This window comes from Pipistrellus kuhlii, unplaced genomic scaffold (genome assembly GCF_014108245.1).
Source record: "Pipistrellus kuhlii isolate mPipKuh1 unplaced genomic scaffold, mPipKuh1.p scaffold_m20_p_2, whole genome shotgun sequence".
Taxonomy (NCBI): Eukaryota; Metazoa; Chordata; class Mammalia; order Chiroptera; family Vespertilionidae; genus Pipistrellus; species Pipistrellus kuhlii.
This window is the reverse complement of record NW_023425515.1, coordinates 20,470,284-20,486,149: the sequence shown is the minus strand read 5'-3', so window position 1 is coordinate 20,486,149 and position 15,866 is coordinate 20,470,284. Positions and strand designations below refer to the sequence as shown.

Genomic DNA, 15,866 nt, shown 5'->3' with positions numbered 1-15,866 from the left:
GCCCATCCAGGTGACCAGCAAGGGCTAAGATGGCCTGGCCTTTACCCACCTGCCTTTCTCAGTGACCAAATTTGGGCTGCTGTGGAAGGGCGTCACCTCAAGAGAGACAGCCCTGCAGCTGGGCAGACCCTGAAGGAGCTGAAAGCCGGAGGCTGTCTGCTGAGCACTGTGTCCTCAGAAGAGCATCTAGTTTTTCCTTGAAGGGAATCTGGGTGGCACATCTCTGCATCTACCAAATTCAGAATAAAAACCTAAGTCTTTATCAGAGCCTACAAGTCCCACACACTCGGTCACCCCACTACCTCTCTGACCTCACCCCACTTCCTGTAGGCCACAGACTTTTTACCAGGCGAGCTCCAACCTTAGGAATACTGTTCTTGTGCTTTCCCGGCTTTCTCAGAGAGGACTTGCTCTTTTGCCTTCTTCACATCATGGCTGAAATATTACATTCTTAGTGAAGCCTTTTCAACCTGCATATTAAATCCCTCTCACTCCTCCCCCACCTACCCTGATCCTCTTAATCCCCCTTCCTGCTTTATTTTCCTCTATAGCATTTATCACCTCCTGACATACTCTATAACTAATATCCTCCAGAATGTTTATTCATTCTCTTCATAAGCTCTATGAAGAGAGGGGGTTTTTCTCCCTGTTGTGCTCACTGATTTATCTTCAGTACCAAGAACAGTGCCTAACACTCAGTAACCCTAAGTAAATGAACGACTGCACAGAAAGTAAGAGAATGAGGCTTCTGCCTCTTCTGCTCATTCCACAAGTTCAGGACAAGAGATATACTTCCATGCGCTTCCCTTTTCAGAATATACACATCTCTCAGGCCATCTCCATTAGATGCAGTATGATTCTTATAATTCAAATAACAATAAACATGCTTTCATTTTAGTTCCTAAAACAAATAAGCAATTCTATTAAATTTTTCCACTAAATTCACATAGATTATACACTAGACTGATCAGAGTGTCCAAATACAGACTCATTCTCAGCACTGAACTGGTTTCACCTGTGGTTTTACATGAGCCCCAGGCCAGCCTTTCACCCCCTGCTCAGCTGTCAGTGGATTCTTGTTCTTCTCATTCCCTTTCCCACTTGGGGTGATAACCTTGGGAAAGTAGGTTTCTACTGTTCTCTCCCCATTACATCAGTTTTTACCAGCCAAGCTTTTTAGTAAACTCTGCCCTGCTCCGCTGGTTAAGGGTAGAGTTCATGGCTCCACACCTGTCACACTGGTGTCTTCAGCATATTGTCTAACAGCTCCATGCTTCTGTGGTCTCACTTGGTACATATCACTTAAGGCTCATTGAACACACAAAGCTCAATTCCTGACACTTTTCCCCCCTCCCATAGCTGTTTCTTTCTCTTTTTTTTTTTTTTTTTAATATATTGTATTGATTTTTTACAGAGAGGAAGAGAGAGGGATAGAGAGTTAGAAACATCAGTGAGAGAGAATCATCGATCAGCTGCCTCTTGCACACCTACTGGGGATATGCCCACAACCAAGGTACATGCCCTTGACCGGAATCGAACCTGGGACCTTTCAGTCCGCAAGCTGACGCACTATCCACTGAGCCAAACCAGCTTCAGCCCGTAGCTGTTTCTTACTGCAGCCCCATAGAAGCCAGATTCTTAATTGTGAAGCATGGATTGCTGTTTTATTTACATTGCAACAGACTTGCTGGTTGGCTTTTGTTTTAAGATAAATACCAAAAGCAAAGATAGTCTGTGAGCACCACCCTATGAAAAGATCTACAACTACTACATCAGTTAGGACCCTATCAATCTTTACTCACTAAACACATATTGAGTGTCCCAGTGCTAGCTAGGGATAGTGCAATCAGACAAAAATCCATGGAACTTACCTTCCAATGGGAAAACAGAAAACAAAGATCAGTACGTGAACTACAATACTTTAGATGGTGGTGAGTGCTATGGAGAAAAATAAAGCAGGGAAGGGGGTTGGGTATGGGGACTGCAATTAAAATTGAGTGGTCAAAGAACACCTTATTGAAAAGGTTATGTTTAAATAAAGGTTTGGGAGAGAAAAATGGGTCAGTCATGAAGTTACCTTGGTAACAGTCATTAAGATAGAATGGCACATGCAAAGCCTTGAGTAGAAATATGCCCAGTGAGTTTGAGGAACAGCATTGAGGGCAAGCCCCAGGCCAAGCATGGAGGAGAGAGCAGGAGAGGAAGCGGGAAGGGAAGCAGGGGCTAGGTCACATGAGGCCTCTCTCCTCGTAGTAAGGATTTGGCTTCTATTCTGGATGAGACGGGAGCTTCAAGAGGCTTTGCGCAGAGAAGTAAATGATCCAACTTCCTTTTAACAGAATTGCTTTGATTGAAGGGGTCAGGGCAGAAACAAGTGATATTGCCTTTAGACTCAAGCAAGAGGTTTCCCTGCCCTGCGCTCCATGCTTGAGAAAGTCCTGCAAAAAACAAACATACAACATGTAAATTTATGATGATACCCAGGGCACCTTTATTAGAAATTGGGCTCAATTCTGCTACAGCGCAGCCTGCAGTCTAACCAGGTCTCCGATGACTAGCATCTTTCAGGGCCTCCTGCCCTGTGTGCATCAAACAGAAGGAGATTGCCTCCAAATGCCATCACAACCAGTGGGCTGTGCTGCTGCAAACGTGGCAGATAGACACTGCTCTGGAGTGTGGGGAGGATTTGAACAATGGATGTGCTTAACTAAGAGAAGTACAACGGAACTTATCTACCTCCCCTTGGAGAGTATACATGCCATAGATTACAAAGCATTACATCTCAGCTGTGCTGAGCATTCATGTTCAAGCTTTACGTTATGTTCTCCTTCATCATTCTTGAGATACTCATGAATTGCCCAGTGCTGGCAATAGTTACAGACTTAATGGCTAAACATATTAAACAATTTGTATCTTTCTAAAATTTGTACTTATGCAGGATAAATTTGTATTTATCCTAATTGATCTAGATTTTAGAATGTTGTTTTAAGAGGTGATGAAAATGACAATATATGTGATTATAGTTTGTATAATAAAATTTAAATATTTTGCAATATTGTTTACAATAGTGATGATATATCCTATGCAACCCAAATGACAATATTTGAACATGATATGTAAAATTCATGATTCATTTCCAAACCCGATTGCTAATTTAGAAGAGCAATTTCTCCAAATTGAAATTAAATTTTAAAACTCAATGTTCAAATACAATGATTCAACAAATGTGGTCTAATTTGAAAAAATACTGTCAATAGAATATAAACTATGTAGAAATTTTAACTATGAAAACATGTAGTATTTTTCTGAAATTAACTTTTAAAAATAACACCTATAGGATAAATATCTAATAATTCATGAATATCTTCCTTTTATTACTCATCCAAACATCACCTGCCTATTAATAGAACTCTGACAAGCACAATACCAATTCAGTTGTCTTTGATATTTTGTTTATTGTCAGTCATACAAAAAGTAGATTATTTTACTCTTTCAGTATGAAAGCAGACATTAATTTAGGAAGGTTAGAAAAATATTTTAAATAGCTATTTGTTAACTTGTTTCATAAATTTAACAAATTTAAATATATGTAATGTTGGATCCCATTGGTATTTTAACCCTAGGCCCTTTGTATATTACTTAGGTGGGTCCAGTTTAGGCATTACTGCAATAAATAATTCAGGTAATAAATAATGTTGGCTTGACTGGGATGATGGAAGCAAAAATGTGTGAAGTCATCAAATTTTAGATACCTTCTGGAGAATGAATCAAAAGGATTTCCTGACAGGTTGGATTTAAGAATGAAATGGAAAAATCAAAGACAGGTTTCTGATCTGAGCAATCCCAGAAGTGGCGGTTATTCTGTGAGTTGGGGCAGAATCTGGGAGGAGCATCTTGGGGGAAATTTCAGAAGCTTGACTTTTCATTTTAAGTTTGAGGTGTCAGTTTAACTCTAGCAGTTTAATATTCAGGGCATTCAGGGGAGAGGCCTATATATTTGACAGACATTAGGGTAGGGGTAGGTAGGGTATGTATTTGAAACCAGGAAATGAGAGAGAGTAACTCCTTAATTTTGTGCTTTCAATAATAAGGGAGACATGATATAATTGAAAACTGGAGCATTGTTGTGCTACTTTCCTCTCATAACAAAAAAGTGGCATAAAAAAACAAGAAGTCACTTTAAGGCTATGAATTTCCTTAGTGTGGATACCCTTTAAAAGTTCATAATTAGCTACTAATCCTGGATCCTAACCCTAAGCCCTTAACTTCAGACTTCCTATAAATGTTTACCACAAACATATGTGGTGTCATAAATCTTCCATATAAATTGCTGCTTCCTTACTGGTCCTCTGTCCAGCTGCCTTTTGCATCATAATGTGGTTTTCTCTTCCATCTTCCTAAATTTGTTAGCTCTTGGTCTCCCAAATCCCTTCAATCCAATAATGGGAAACACGAGAGAGAGAGAGAGAGAGAGAGAGAGAGAGAGAGAGAGAGAGAGAGAGAGAGAGAATATATATACACACACGCATACTAAGAGAGAACCAGAACTTGAAGTTTCTGAATGTCTTTGATATCCAATCCTCAAAATGGAAAAGGAAAACTTCTAAATGCAAGCATCACTGATTTAACCATGTGGCTTATCTTATTCTTCCTCTTAGTCTAACAAATACAGGAAAGCCTTCACTAAGCAATATTACAGTCTGAATAGAGAAAAACTGCTGAAGGAAGGGAAAATGTCAAGAGTGAACTTACCCCTGCCTCCCACGTAGTCTTCAGATAAGAAATTAACACAATGTTTCTAAAACGGGCATCCTACATCAGGCTGTTCCACAGGATGTTATTTGATACGTCCTATACTCAAAGTAAAAATGGGATTCTTGGATAAAACAAGTTATTTTTATTTTCTGTGGGAATGTCAGGGTACACTAACTTGCTTTATGAATTTCCAAGAGGGAGATACAGGAGACAGCATTTCCAACATTTGTTTGATGCAGAACCAACTTTTTTCCCGGTAACTCATAATAACAACTTCCAGAAATGGCTTTCCTCTAAACACATATTTGAGATTCTCATATATATAGAGAGAGAAGTTGAAAAGTGAATGATGCTTGTCAAATTCTATCTGTCTGGCAGAACAAAACCAGAAAATTCCCCAGTTCCCCATCACCCACTTCCTGAGTTGACTGGCCAACATTAGCAGATTTGCCTAACTACACGCCTTCTTCAGCCAATTCCCATTTAGATTCAATAAATTCACTTCTTCAAATATGAGGCTGTTGAATTATTCTATATTCACAGTTATTAAATATTCTCATTGCAAGTAAATTCTCAAATACCCACCTGTTCCAACAGTGTTATCACTGAATAACAGGGATTACTTATGGAGATAATGATCATGAATCCAAAGAATTTATCCAAATGGAGTGCTGTTCCATGAAGAAAGGGCTCAGAAATGATCTACCCGTGTTTTCCCAAAAATAAGACATCCTCCGAAAATAAGACCTAGTGCATGGAAAGATAAGACATCCCCTGAAAATAAGACCTAGTGCAACTTTGGGAGAAAAAATTAATATAAGACACTGTCTTATTTTCGGGGAAACAGGGTACTTTTACTCTTGAGTCTTTTGGGGGACATTCAGTTCTTCTAAGCACAATAATTTGATGAATAGCTAGGTCTTTGTTACAACTGGATTTAACAATACCTTTATTAACTTTCTTTTTATGTTTTACCCAACGCATACGTCCATATAAAATAGGTGTTTTATGAGCAAATCTTTACACACTGGTTAATTTTAAAGATATTTTAGTTAGTCATTAACATTCTTTCTGTGTATTCTCCCAAAATTAATCTAGTATGGGAAGAGTTCCATTTGGTTGGAAGGCAACCCTCCTAACAGAATTGGAAACTTTTGAGTGATACCTGCCCATCATGATATATCAGCTATGTGCCTCACATTCATACAGAAAATAGTTACACACATTTGTATGAGATATAGAAGATATTTACAATTTATTAATTACAAATCACATTTATATTTTTGTATACAAATATTAATTACTCAAATGCCTTGAGAAATGCCTTATAATCAAATGGAAAAAAACTATCTACCACGTTAACAGACATATGCTCTCAAATACAGATAGATAATTATTGCTTTAAAACATGATTCCTTAAAATAGCCATAGCAATTGACACTAAGCGACATCATTTTTTCTGTATTATTTTTATAGTCATGAAAAAATAATGAAAGTTATTTTTTTCCAATAGCACTATTCTCTGTTACCTGACTTATTTCACTAACTCCAAACTACAGTGTTAAGACACAAGTTTATGGTGAAATTCCAGGCATTTCCTCTGGGTACAAAAGGAACCCAGTGAAAATGCTGTCATCCTCAGCGCTGACATACACTCCGTTCCAGTCTTTGGAAACTTCCAGCCAGACCTGGTCCCCTGCACTTAATCTCAGGATGGTGAGGAGAGAGGCCTGGTCTATTTCGTGACCATAGAGTGTTTCTCTGGACTTGAACTGCTTCTTATTCCAGGCTACCAGGCTGATCCGAGCAGGCCGGCCACTCACTGTGACGTGGTAGGAAAACACATATGCCCCAGGAATGCTACAGTTAAACTTCCCGGTGACAGGGCTGTAATTCCCCTGGTCGTTATAGAAAACCTTGTCAAATTTGATAGGGACATTGGGAGGAGGGAAAGGCTTTGATAAAGCAGCACTGAAAGCTGACCGGGGGACTCTGCTCACCTCCCCCTTGGAGCCTTTGAGGCCCCGAGAGCCCTTCTTCCCAATAGATCCTCGGACCCCTTTGCTCCCAAGCTCGCCCTTTGGCCCCACAGGTCCCACCAGACCGGGAGGACCTACAGCTCCCTTTTCTCCTTTAGCCCCCGGGTCCCCTCGGGCCCCAGGTAGGCCTCCTGGGCCACTTCTGCCTTCCATCCCAATATCGCCTTTGCTACCTTTTTCTCCTTTCAGCCCCACCTCACCTTTTTCCCCCTTTCCTCCCCTCTCCCCAGAGATTCCACAGAAGCCCTTCTCTCCCCGGTCCCCCTTCTCTCCCTTGGCCCCAGGCTCTCCATTCAAGCCTGGAGAGCCCACGGCCCCTCGGTCTCCTTTATCTCCTTTGGTAACATTGGCAGACGTGTCCCCCTTGGAGCCTTTTTGTCCTTTCACTCCCGCCAGCCCAGTGTCTCCTTTGGCCCCTTTAGGACCAAGTCCACCTGAAATGAAAAATTAAAATGATGTTTACAGACCACATGTGCTATGAACAATATGCTATTATCACAGAGTTCACAAAATAAAAACATATCCTACTACCTGGGATTGGAAACCTGGCTCTTTAAAAATATATATATATATATATATATATATATATATATATATATATATACACACACACACACACACACACACATACACACACACATATATATATGTGTGTGTGTATATATATATATATATATATATATATATATATATATGTAGTTGTTTATTTAAGAGCCAGGTATATATATAAATTTTATTGAATTCAGAGGAGAAGGGAGAGGGAGAGAGAGACAGAAACATCAATGATGAGAGAGAATCATTGATTGGCTGCCTCCTGCACACCCCACACTGGGGATTGAGCCCACAGCCCAGGCAGGTGCCCTGACCAGGAATCAAACCGTGATCTCCTGGTTCATAGGTTGACGCTCAACCACTGAGCCATGCCAGCCAGGCTGGAAACCTGGCTCTTGCCTCAGTAATGGTTGTGGGAGGAGAGCTTGAACAGAGCCATTCACATCAGCACCTGTCTCATAAGGAAACGAGTTTGTCCTACTGAGAAATAATAGCTTGTATTTTGACCTAATGTTTCTAGTTCGATTTATTATTTTTCTTACTCTTAAGACAATAAAGAGTAGTATTATAAAACTATAGTTGCTCTTCTTTTTCATTATAGCTTGCATTTTGGCCCAACCCAAGTATTCTCTTACATTTCCATATTCTCCTTCCAAACCCAAACCTTTCAGGCAAAGAAACTAAGACCCAGAAAGGAGCAGAAATCTTTCCCCATAGACAGCTAGAAAGAAGAACAGAGCTCAGATGCCCTAATCTAGTCTCCAAATTCCTAGCCCAGCACTCACACTCCAACGTACCAAAACACTGAATTATTAGAAGACACATAGCAATTCATATTTCCTTCTTACATCCTGATAACTTTGAATACAAACAGGAAGAAAATCAAGGACTACATTTCACACATGATATAGTTTGTTCTCTACAACAGGAATATTTATACTCTACCTGGTTCTCCAGGTTTTCCTGGGTATCCCGGAACGCCACTTGTTCCCTGGTCCCCACGTTCTCCCTTAAGTCCTAAAATGATGCCAAGATTAGCTTTCTTCCAATTATATTAGTTTATGATAAAACTAACACCCATTTCACAGTCATCTCACATTCTGATGTTTCCTTTACCAAAATTTGTAAAAGCAAAACAATATGGTTGGGGCAATGAACACACAATACACTATACAGATGCTGTATTATAGAATTGTACACTGAAACCCACATAATTGTATTAACCAACGTCACCCAAATAAACTCAATAAAAATACTAAAAAAATAAAGCAAAACAATATGGAAAAGGTTATTGGGCATCATTAGCAATGTTTTATTCCAATTGATGGTAAATCTTTTAAAGCAGATTTGGGGGTAGTGCCAATCTCTCCAAACATAACTCAGCTTTTCCATCAGTGATCCCACAGCTCTTCAAATCTTTCACAAAACTCATAGCATGAAGTCTTTTGTTACAGATGTACATGTTTGTTTCTTTCCTGTTATGAATTTTGAATGACAATTAAAATGTCCTCCTCTTCATATTCCCCACAATGCCTGAGAAAGTATACCATGCAGAGTTTAACACAGAGCACAACATTCTTCTTTTGGCTACAATTCATCATAGCAAAACCCGTTCATCCCAGCCGGGCTTGGCTTATGGTTGAACATCGACCTGTGAACCAGGGAGTCAAAGTTTGATTCCCTGTCAGAGGACATGCCTGAGTTTCAGGCTCAATCCCCAATAGGAGGTGTATCGGTGGCAGCCAATCAATGATTCTCATCATTGATGTTTCTATCACTCGCTCTCTCTCTCTCCCCCTCTCCCTTCCTCTTGAAATCAATAATATGAATATATTAAAAAAAAAAAAAAAAAAAAAAAAAAAAAAAAAAACCTGGCCTGGGGAAAAATATACTATCTTTGACATAGAGCATCAAAAAAAGCCAATTTTTTACTTTGTTCAGAAATTTTTTTTGTATACTACTCTTTGGACAAATTATAGAACTGTGAGAACTCGCATTTGAAAAAAAATTGAATCTGGGTTTTTAGATATTTGCCATATTACCACAAAATTGACTTTTTTCCTGGGCCTGGCTGAAGCCCAGTCCTATTAGAGCTGCCATACTAGAATTATTTTAATTGCAAATGAGAAGAGCAACAATAATAGTAAGAATGACAGCTGACTCTCATCTACTTTGCACCAGGTAATGTTCCAAGCTCTTAACATGATTTTATAATTTAATCTAGCCTTTAAAATTGAATGTTAATTTTTATTTGATAATAATACAGTCATATAATAGGGGGGATTATATAATAGAGCTTATTTCCCCATTTAGGACACTTTTCATTTAAGAAAGTTTATAGCACCTCCCTTTAAAAACTGTAGGACAGATATTTTTGTCACCACTTTTGTCATAGAAGAAACTGAGGTACAAAAAAGTTTAGAAATGTGTACAGAGTCAAACTTGAATGCATATTACGTTGGTTGACATTGATTTACCGATCACATTATTTATATAAAAATAACGTTTGTTGTTTCATTTTTGTCAGGAAAAAAATAGCCCAACTCATATTAAAAGTCATGAGAGGAGTGCCCCCAAATTTCACAAGAGCAACTGCAGAAATCTCACCATAAGCCGTTCAGCAGAGCTTTCTAAGCAGCCAGCTCCTCCATTACCATTCCACATAAAACTTAAAGCATGGAAATTAACCCTTCAGCCATCAGGAAAATGTGTCTGCATTTGGAAAGAACCCAACTCTGAATGGATGTGAAGGGCCACTTCTGTTTCCGGTCCTTGTCAATACTCATCTATTGAGCCTTATTACAGTTATTCTGGCTCTCAGGTTCACTTAGGGATTCTAACTGCTTAAAACTGGTTTCACTCACTTAGGGTGTGATGAGCCAGAATGCAGTCATTCAAGCTATTTATTTCCTTTCAACTCTAGCCCTTAACTAAGAGTCTAGACTAAGTCAGGAAGTAAAAGGGAAGTGGAGTTGCCATGCCATCGACTGGCTGAATGAATTTCTACTTTTGATCCTTCATCAAAGCATATTCTTAAGAACCTTATCTTATGATACCTCCCTGTTTTTTTTTTCTCTTCTACTTCCAGAAGTCTAGCTTCCAAAATGCATGAATCACGGGGGAGGTTCATAACTCATCTTTATTTCACAGGGCTTTCTGCTAACATAATTCAGCCACAAAGGGATTAAATGTTTCTGAGAATGAAAATTGCCTAACTGACAAGTGTGAAGCAGCTTCCTCTTACCTTAGCCTCTTTTCTGAGTAATTACTTCACTGAATGTTCTACTAGAAATGAGTTAGGCAGTTCCTGAGCCATGGGGAGGGTGATGTATAGATGATATTAGGTCTGATGACATGTGACACTGAGGCTAAAACATTTACCTTGATGGATAGATGGTATTTCTACAGGCTGGCGGTATTCACTGAGGAATTTCTAAGTATCCCAGTGAATCTGTAACCTTCCCCCAATACCTGACGCACTTAGAGACCCAAGGATTTCCCAGGAAGGACGCCTTCTTTACTGATATCTGTGGAATTATAGAATTTCTGAGCTGGAAAAGATTTATGAAAGCACACTTAACTAGAAATCTATTTTGAAAGTAAACAGGGTATAAATAGATATCTAGTCTATTCCCCTCAATTTCCAGATGAGGTAAAGTTATGAGGTCACTGTTATGTGGTTGATTTCTTCCATTTGAATTCAGTTCTCTTCCCACCATTGACACTGCCCCCGATTTGAGTGTGACCCAAAGGATAGGTCATATTCTCCTTAGCAGGCACACTACCCACCTAAATGGAATAGGACTACCTGCTCCAGTTAGTTCTATCTCGTATGAAATTATTTTGCATCCTGAGAAAGCGTTCACATGAGAATATATCGGGAAGTACCCTTCCCCAGAGATGATGTCACGTCACTGGGTCAGCTAGGAGGCCCATGAGAGATAGAAAATTGTGTGTGTGTGTGTGTGTGTGTGTGTGTGTGTGTGTGTGAGAGAGAGAGAGAGAGAGAGAGAGAGAGAGAGAGAGAGAGAGAGAGAGAGAGAGAGCGCAAGTTTAAAATTTCTCAACTGGCTATTTATAAAGTTGACATTTTTGTATCAAATATAACTCACAATATGCTTAAACAAATTTGACCCACCTGCAAGAATCTGGTATTTACTTAGCAAATTGCTGTCCTAAAAATGATGCAGAACTTCCCTTGAGTTTTGACTGAAATGAATATAATTACTTACCCTTCTCTCCTTTCTGGCCTTTTGGACCTTGGGGTCCAATGACTCCTGGTGACCCTGGGATCCCCATATCACCAGTCTTTCCCTTGGGACCTGGAAAAGAGAATTTAAAATCATCAAGGTAAAAAAAAAAAAATTCTCTTTCAAATTCATTAGTTCCGGCCGGAGGGGGGGGGGGGGGGGGAGGGGGGGGGGGACGGGAATCAGTCATCATATTAAGACTAGTGACTATCACTGTCCTAATGATAAAATCTGGATGAAAATAACTACTAGAGAGTCCTAAGGACAATATTTGTGTATCATTTACAATCTGTACTACCTGAATAAATTGAGCACATTAGTACTTGCCACTGGATTTGCTGCAGAGTTCTAATGATTCAGGAAATAGTTCTATATCAAACAACAAGAACAGAATGATTACCTGACTCTTAACCTCACATGAACCACACTTTCAGATTTTGAGTGAAACCACAATACCTAGCAATTTGAGTTTTCCCCACTCATTCACTTACCCATTTATTCAGAAACTATTGCTAAGGCTTCCTATAAACCAAGCACCCCAGTTAGGGGTAAAAATCAAACCTCAACATTCCAGGAGTCCCTAGAACAAACTGATGGTTACAGGGGGGAGGAGGTTGAGAAATGGGCAAAAGGGGAGGAAATTAAAAAGCACAAACTTTCAGAGGATGTGATGTACAGCTAAAAAAAATATACTCAATAATATCATAATTATGTACAATGTCAGATGATTACTAGACTTCATAAGGTGTATAAATGTTGAATCACTGTTGAAACTTCATAATATAATATTACATGGCAACTATAATTTTTTTAAAGATTCATACAAAGACTTTTAAAATGTTCCAGCGATCCCTACCCTCATGGAGCTGAGAGTCCATGAAAGATAAACATTAAACAAATAACCGCAAATATAAATAAAAATTGCTACCCTGTCGTTAGTAATATAAAAATATCAGAGAAGACATCCTCAAGAAGATGGCATAAGCTAAGATCCAATAAACAAGTGAGAATTTGAGTAGGTCTATTTTTATTTTCAAGTTTATTTAATGGTGCTCTTATATTGGATTTCTAACTTTTTTAAAAAGTTGTGTTTTTTAAAAACATTGATAAAGGCAAAATAAACATCTCTCTAGTAATCTCAAAAACAGGAACTTTCATGAGGTAAAATAAGACTCCTCGATCAGCTAACTGAAAAAGTAAGTCCTTATTGAGCACTTATTCTATTCTAGGCACCACAGTGAGTCCTCATAGGTATAAACTCATTCAGTTATCTTGATGACTCTCTGTGGTTGGGATTATTTTTATCTCATTTTACTATTTTGAAAACTGAGATTTACAGAAGTAATGAAGTTTCCCCAATGGCCCTCTGCTCTTGGCAGAACAAGTCAGACGAAGACACATGAGCATTCTGGGAAAACTAATGACTTGACACACCTTTGGAATACTTGTCATATGTGTTTACAGGAGGGGCTGAGCTCTGAGAGCAACGCAGCTACATCCACCCCTGGGTAAAACGCAAGCCTTGATGATACAGACCCACAGCATAGAAGACTGTTTAGCCACCAGCTGTTTGTTTGGGCATGCCCTTGGGGGTTTGCACTCCAGAGAAGCTTGCCAACCAGACATGATACTAAGAAAAATTCTGGTAAATATAATTTTCTTCGTCTCATTATGTTTCCAATAATGTTTTAGCACCCCTGAACTCTTGGTTCCCCCAACCACTGCCCAGCTCCTTTGCCCTCTCATTTCAGCTCTACATAAATATTACTAAGCACATTTCCCAAAAGGTTCCTACAACAGATGAAATGAATGAAAAGCCCAACGGGGATATGTAAGTCCTGATTTCTTAACTTTAAATTCTTCAAGCAAGATACAACAAATATTTATTGTAATTTTTTCCAGAGAATCGTGAATTTGCAATTGGCATGTTGATCTCATTTTTACCTTGAGTTCTCCGCTACGTGACATGTAAAAGCTGAAATCCATGACAATAAAACTGAAAGTGTATTCATAATGTATATATGAAAGACATCTGAAATTTTGAAATATGTAATCACGACGTTCAATGAAGAAAATTGCAGGGCAAGAATTGGATGTTGACTCAGAATTTCAATGAGAAGCAATCTGAATCCTGGCTTTATTCTCCACCTCACAGGCATTCCATTTCTAATCCTAACTACAAATAGCACTCCCAAATCCCATCAGGCAGCACACCATCTTGTGAGATAACAGAATTTTCATTTTCCCTTTTACATCGGCATTAATGAAAAGATTGTACTGGGCCTGTGTAACTTGAAGAGCTACACACCTGTGCTGGGGCTGGTAGACCTGATCTCTGCTCTAACCACCATTGCCCAATAGAAGTTCCTACAGTGATGGAAATGTATGTCTGTGCTGCCCCACAGGTGAACCATTGGCCGCATGTGGCTAATCTGAGGAACTGAATTTTTACCTTATTTGATTTTTTAAAATTTATCTTTATTGTTGAAAGTATTACAGATGTCCCTTTTGTTTTTGTTTTTTCCACTGATCCCCTCCACCCCACATCTGCCCCTCCCAGACCTTCACCACCCTATTGTCTGTGTCCATGGGCTATGCATATGTTCATATAGGTTTCCCTGTTAACCACTCCCCACCCACCCATCCACCCCACCTTCTTAATTTTTATTTTAATTTTTATTAATAGCTATGCAGGAGAGTAGGCTACACAGGACCCATTTTCATTTGTCACAAGCTACACTGAGGCCTATCGCCATTTTCATGACAATAGAGAAAAGCAATTCCACCTCCAATCCACCTCTCAGCTCTAAGGATGTACAGGAGAAAAATATTTTTTTCATATATTTTCAAATACCTGGATTTCCAGTCTTTCCAGGTTCTCCTTTCTGCCCAGGTGCAGATGAACAACAATCACAGCAATTTAAAAAGAAACCGGCCGTGTCCAGAGTGAAGTTTTCAAAGGGGAAGAGAGAGGCAGGGCCAAAGGGAGAATCTCGGACGGAGGGGTCAGGGGTTGGTCCTGCCATTTCAGCCACTTCTGTGAAGGGTGTTTCTTCTTCTCCTCCTAGAGGTAGGCCACTGGGCAGCTTTAAACCCTTCAGCATCTCTTTTCCTTCGGATTTCTTCGTAAATTTGATATATGGCGTGGTCTTTGCTATTGCATCCATATCAGCAATAGCCAAAATAATTAAAATAGCACAAAGCCAAGACAACATCCACATAATTGAGGCTGGAAGAAAGAAGAATAAACTATATACACAAAGTACATGAGAAGTAATATAAATTAATGAAAAGTATATAAATATGTACTTATGTGAGAGAAATCTGTATATATATATATATATATATATATATATATATATAGTATGTATAATACTATACATACTATTCATTCTTATGGTTCATATATATATATATATATATATATATATGAACCATAAGAATGAATAGTATATATTCATATATATATATATATATATATATATGAATATATACTATTCATTCTTATGGTTCATATATATATATATATATATATGAACCATAAGAATGAATAGTATGTATAGTATTGAATGATATTTTTATGAGTTTTATATGCAAAAGTGTGCTTAAATCACAACAGAATATTTTATTTACTTCACATATTTCTTGTAAGGAACATTTGGCTTCAATTCTCCTCTCTGGTTGTTTTCCTTGTATTACATGTTCTAAAATATTGTTCTTAGTCATTCAAATGATCTTGCCAAATAGCAAACATGATCTATAACAAATGTAACATGACTTTATAGCTCAGATACCCTGTGGAAAACAAATATGTGTAATTTTCTGACTGACCTCATTCAGATTTATAGAAATCAAATACATTTGTATTAGAGAAAGATGAAAAATATCGAGCTGAATAGTTTATTCCAGCAAACTCATTTATTTCAAGAAAAAATACAATTGAAATAGTCCTTAAATCTAATAGGGATAATGATCCTGTTGTGAGAGAAAAATTTTAGACTCCGTTGTAATAAATGGAGAGAGCAAGAGAGTGAATAAAAAAATCATAAATTTAAATATGCGCTATGTTCTTAGATTCTTCACATGTCATTTCTTTTTCCAATTCTTTGCTTTATAATTTGAGGAGCTTTTTTTCCTGAAAACTCACATTTGTCTTTGTATTATTTTAATGGGGCAAACAGTGGTTATTCTTATTAGGACTTTTATCACTGCTCAAAGCAATATAAGGTTCCCAATGAAGTGAAATTTTGATAGTTCATAGTATTTCATT

The 15,866-nt window shown here is 38.3% G+C and overlaps 1 protein-coding gene across 1 annotated transcript; it reads right to left on the bottom strand.

The window, feature by feature from the left end:
- Positions 1-5,778: 5,778 nt before the first annotated feature.
- On the bottom strand, positions 5,779-14,821 carry OTOL1 (otolin 1). The gene is made up of 4 exons (XM_036446747.2): positions 14,451-14,821; positions 11,579-11,668; positions 8,292-8,363; positions 5,779-7,228 (listed from the first exon to the last, which is right to left on the bottom strand). The coding sequence occupies exons 1-4, from the start codon at positions 14,815-14,817 to the stop codon at positions 6,330-6,332; spliced, it is 1,428 nt and encodes a 475-aa protein (XP_036302640.1). The 5' UTR covers positions 14,818-14,821; the 3' UTR covers positions 5,779-6,329.
- Between the last annotated feature and the right edge of the window lie 1,045 nt (positions 14,822-15,866).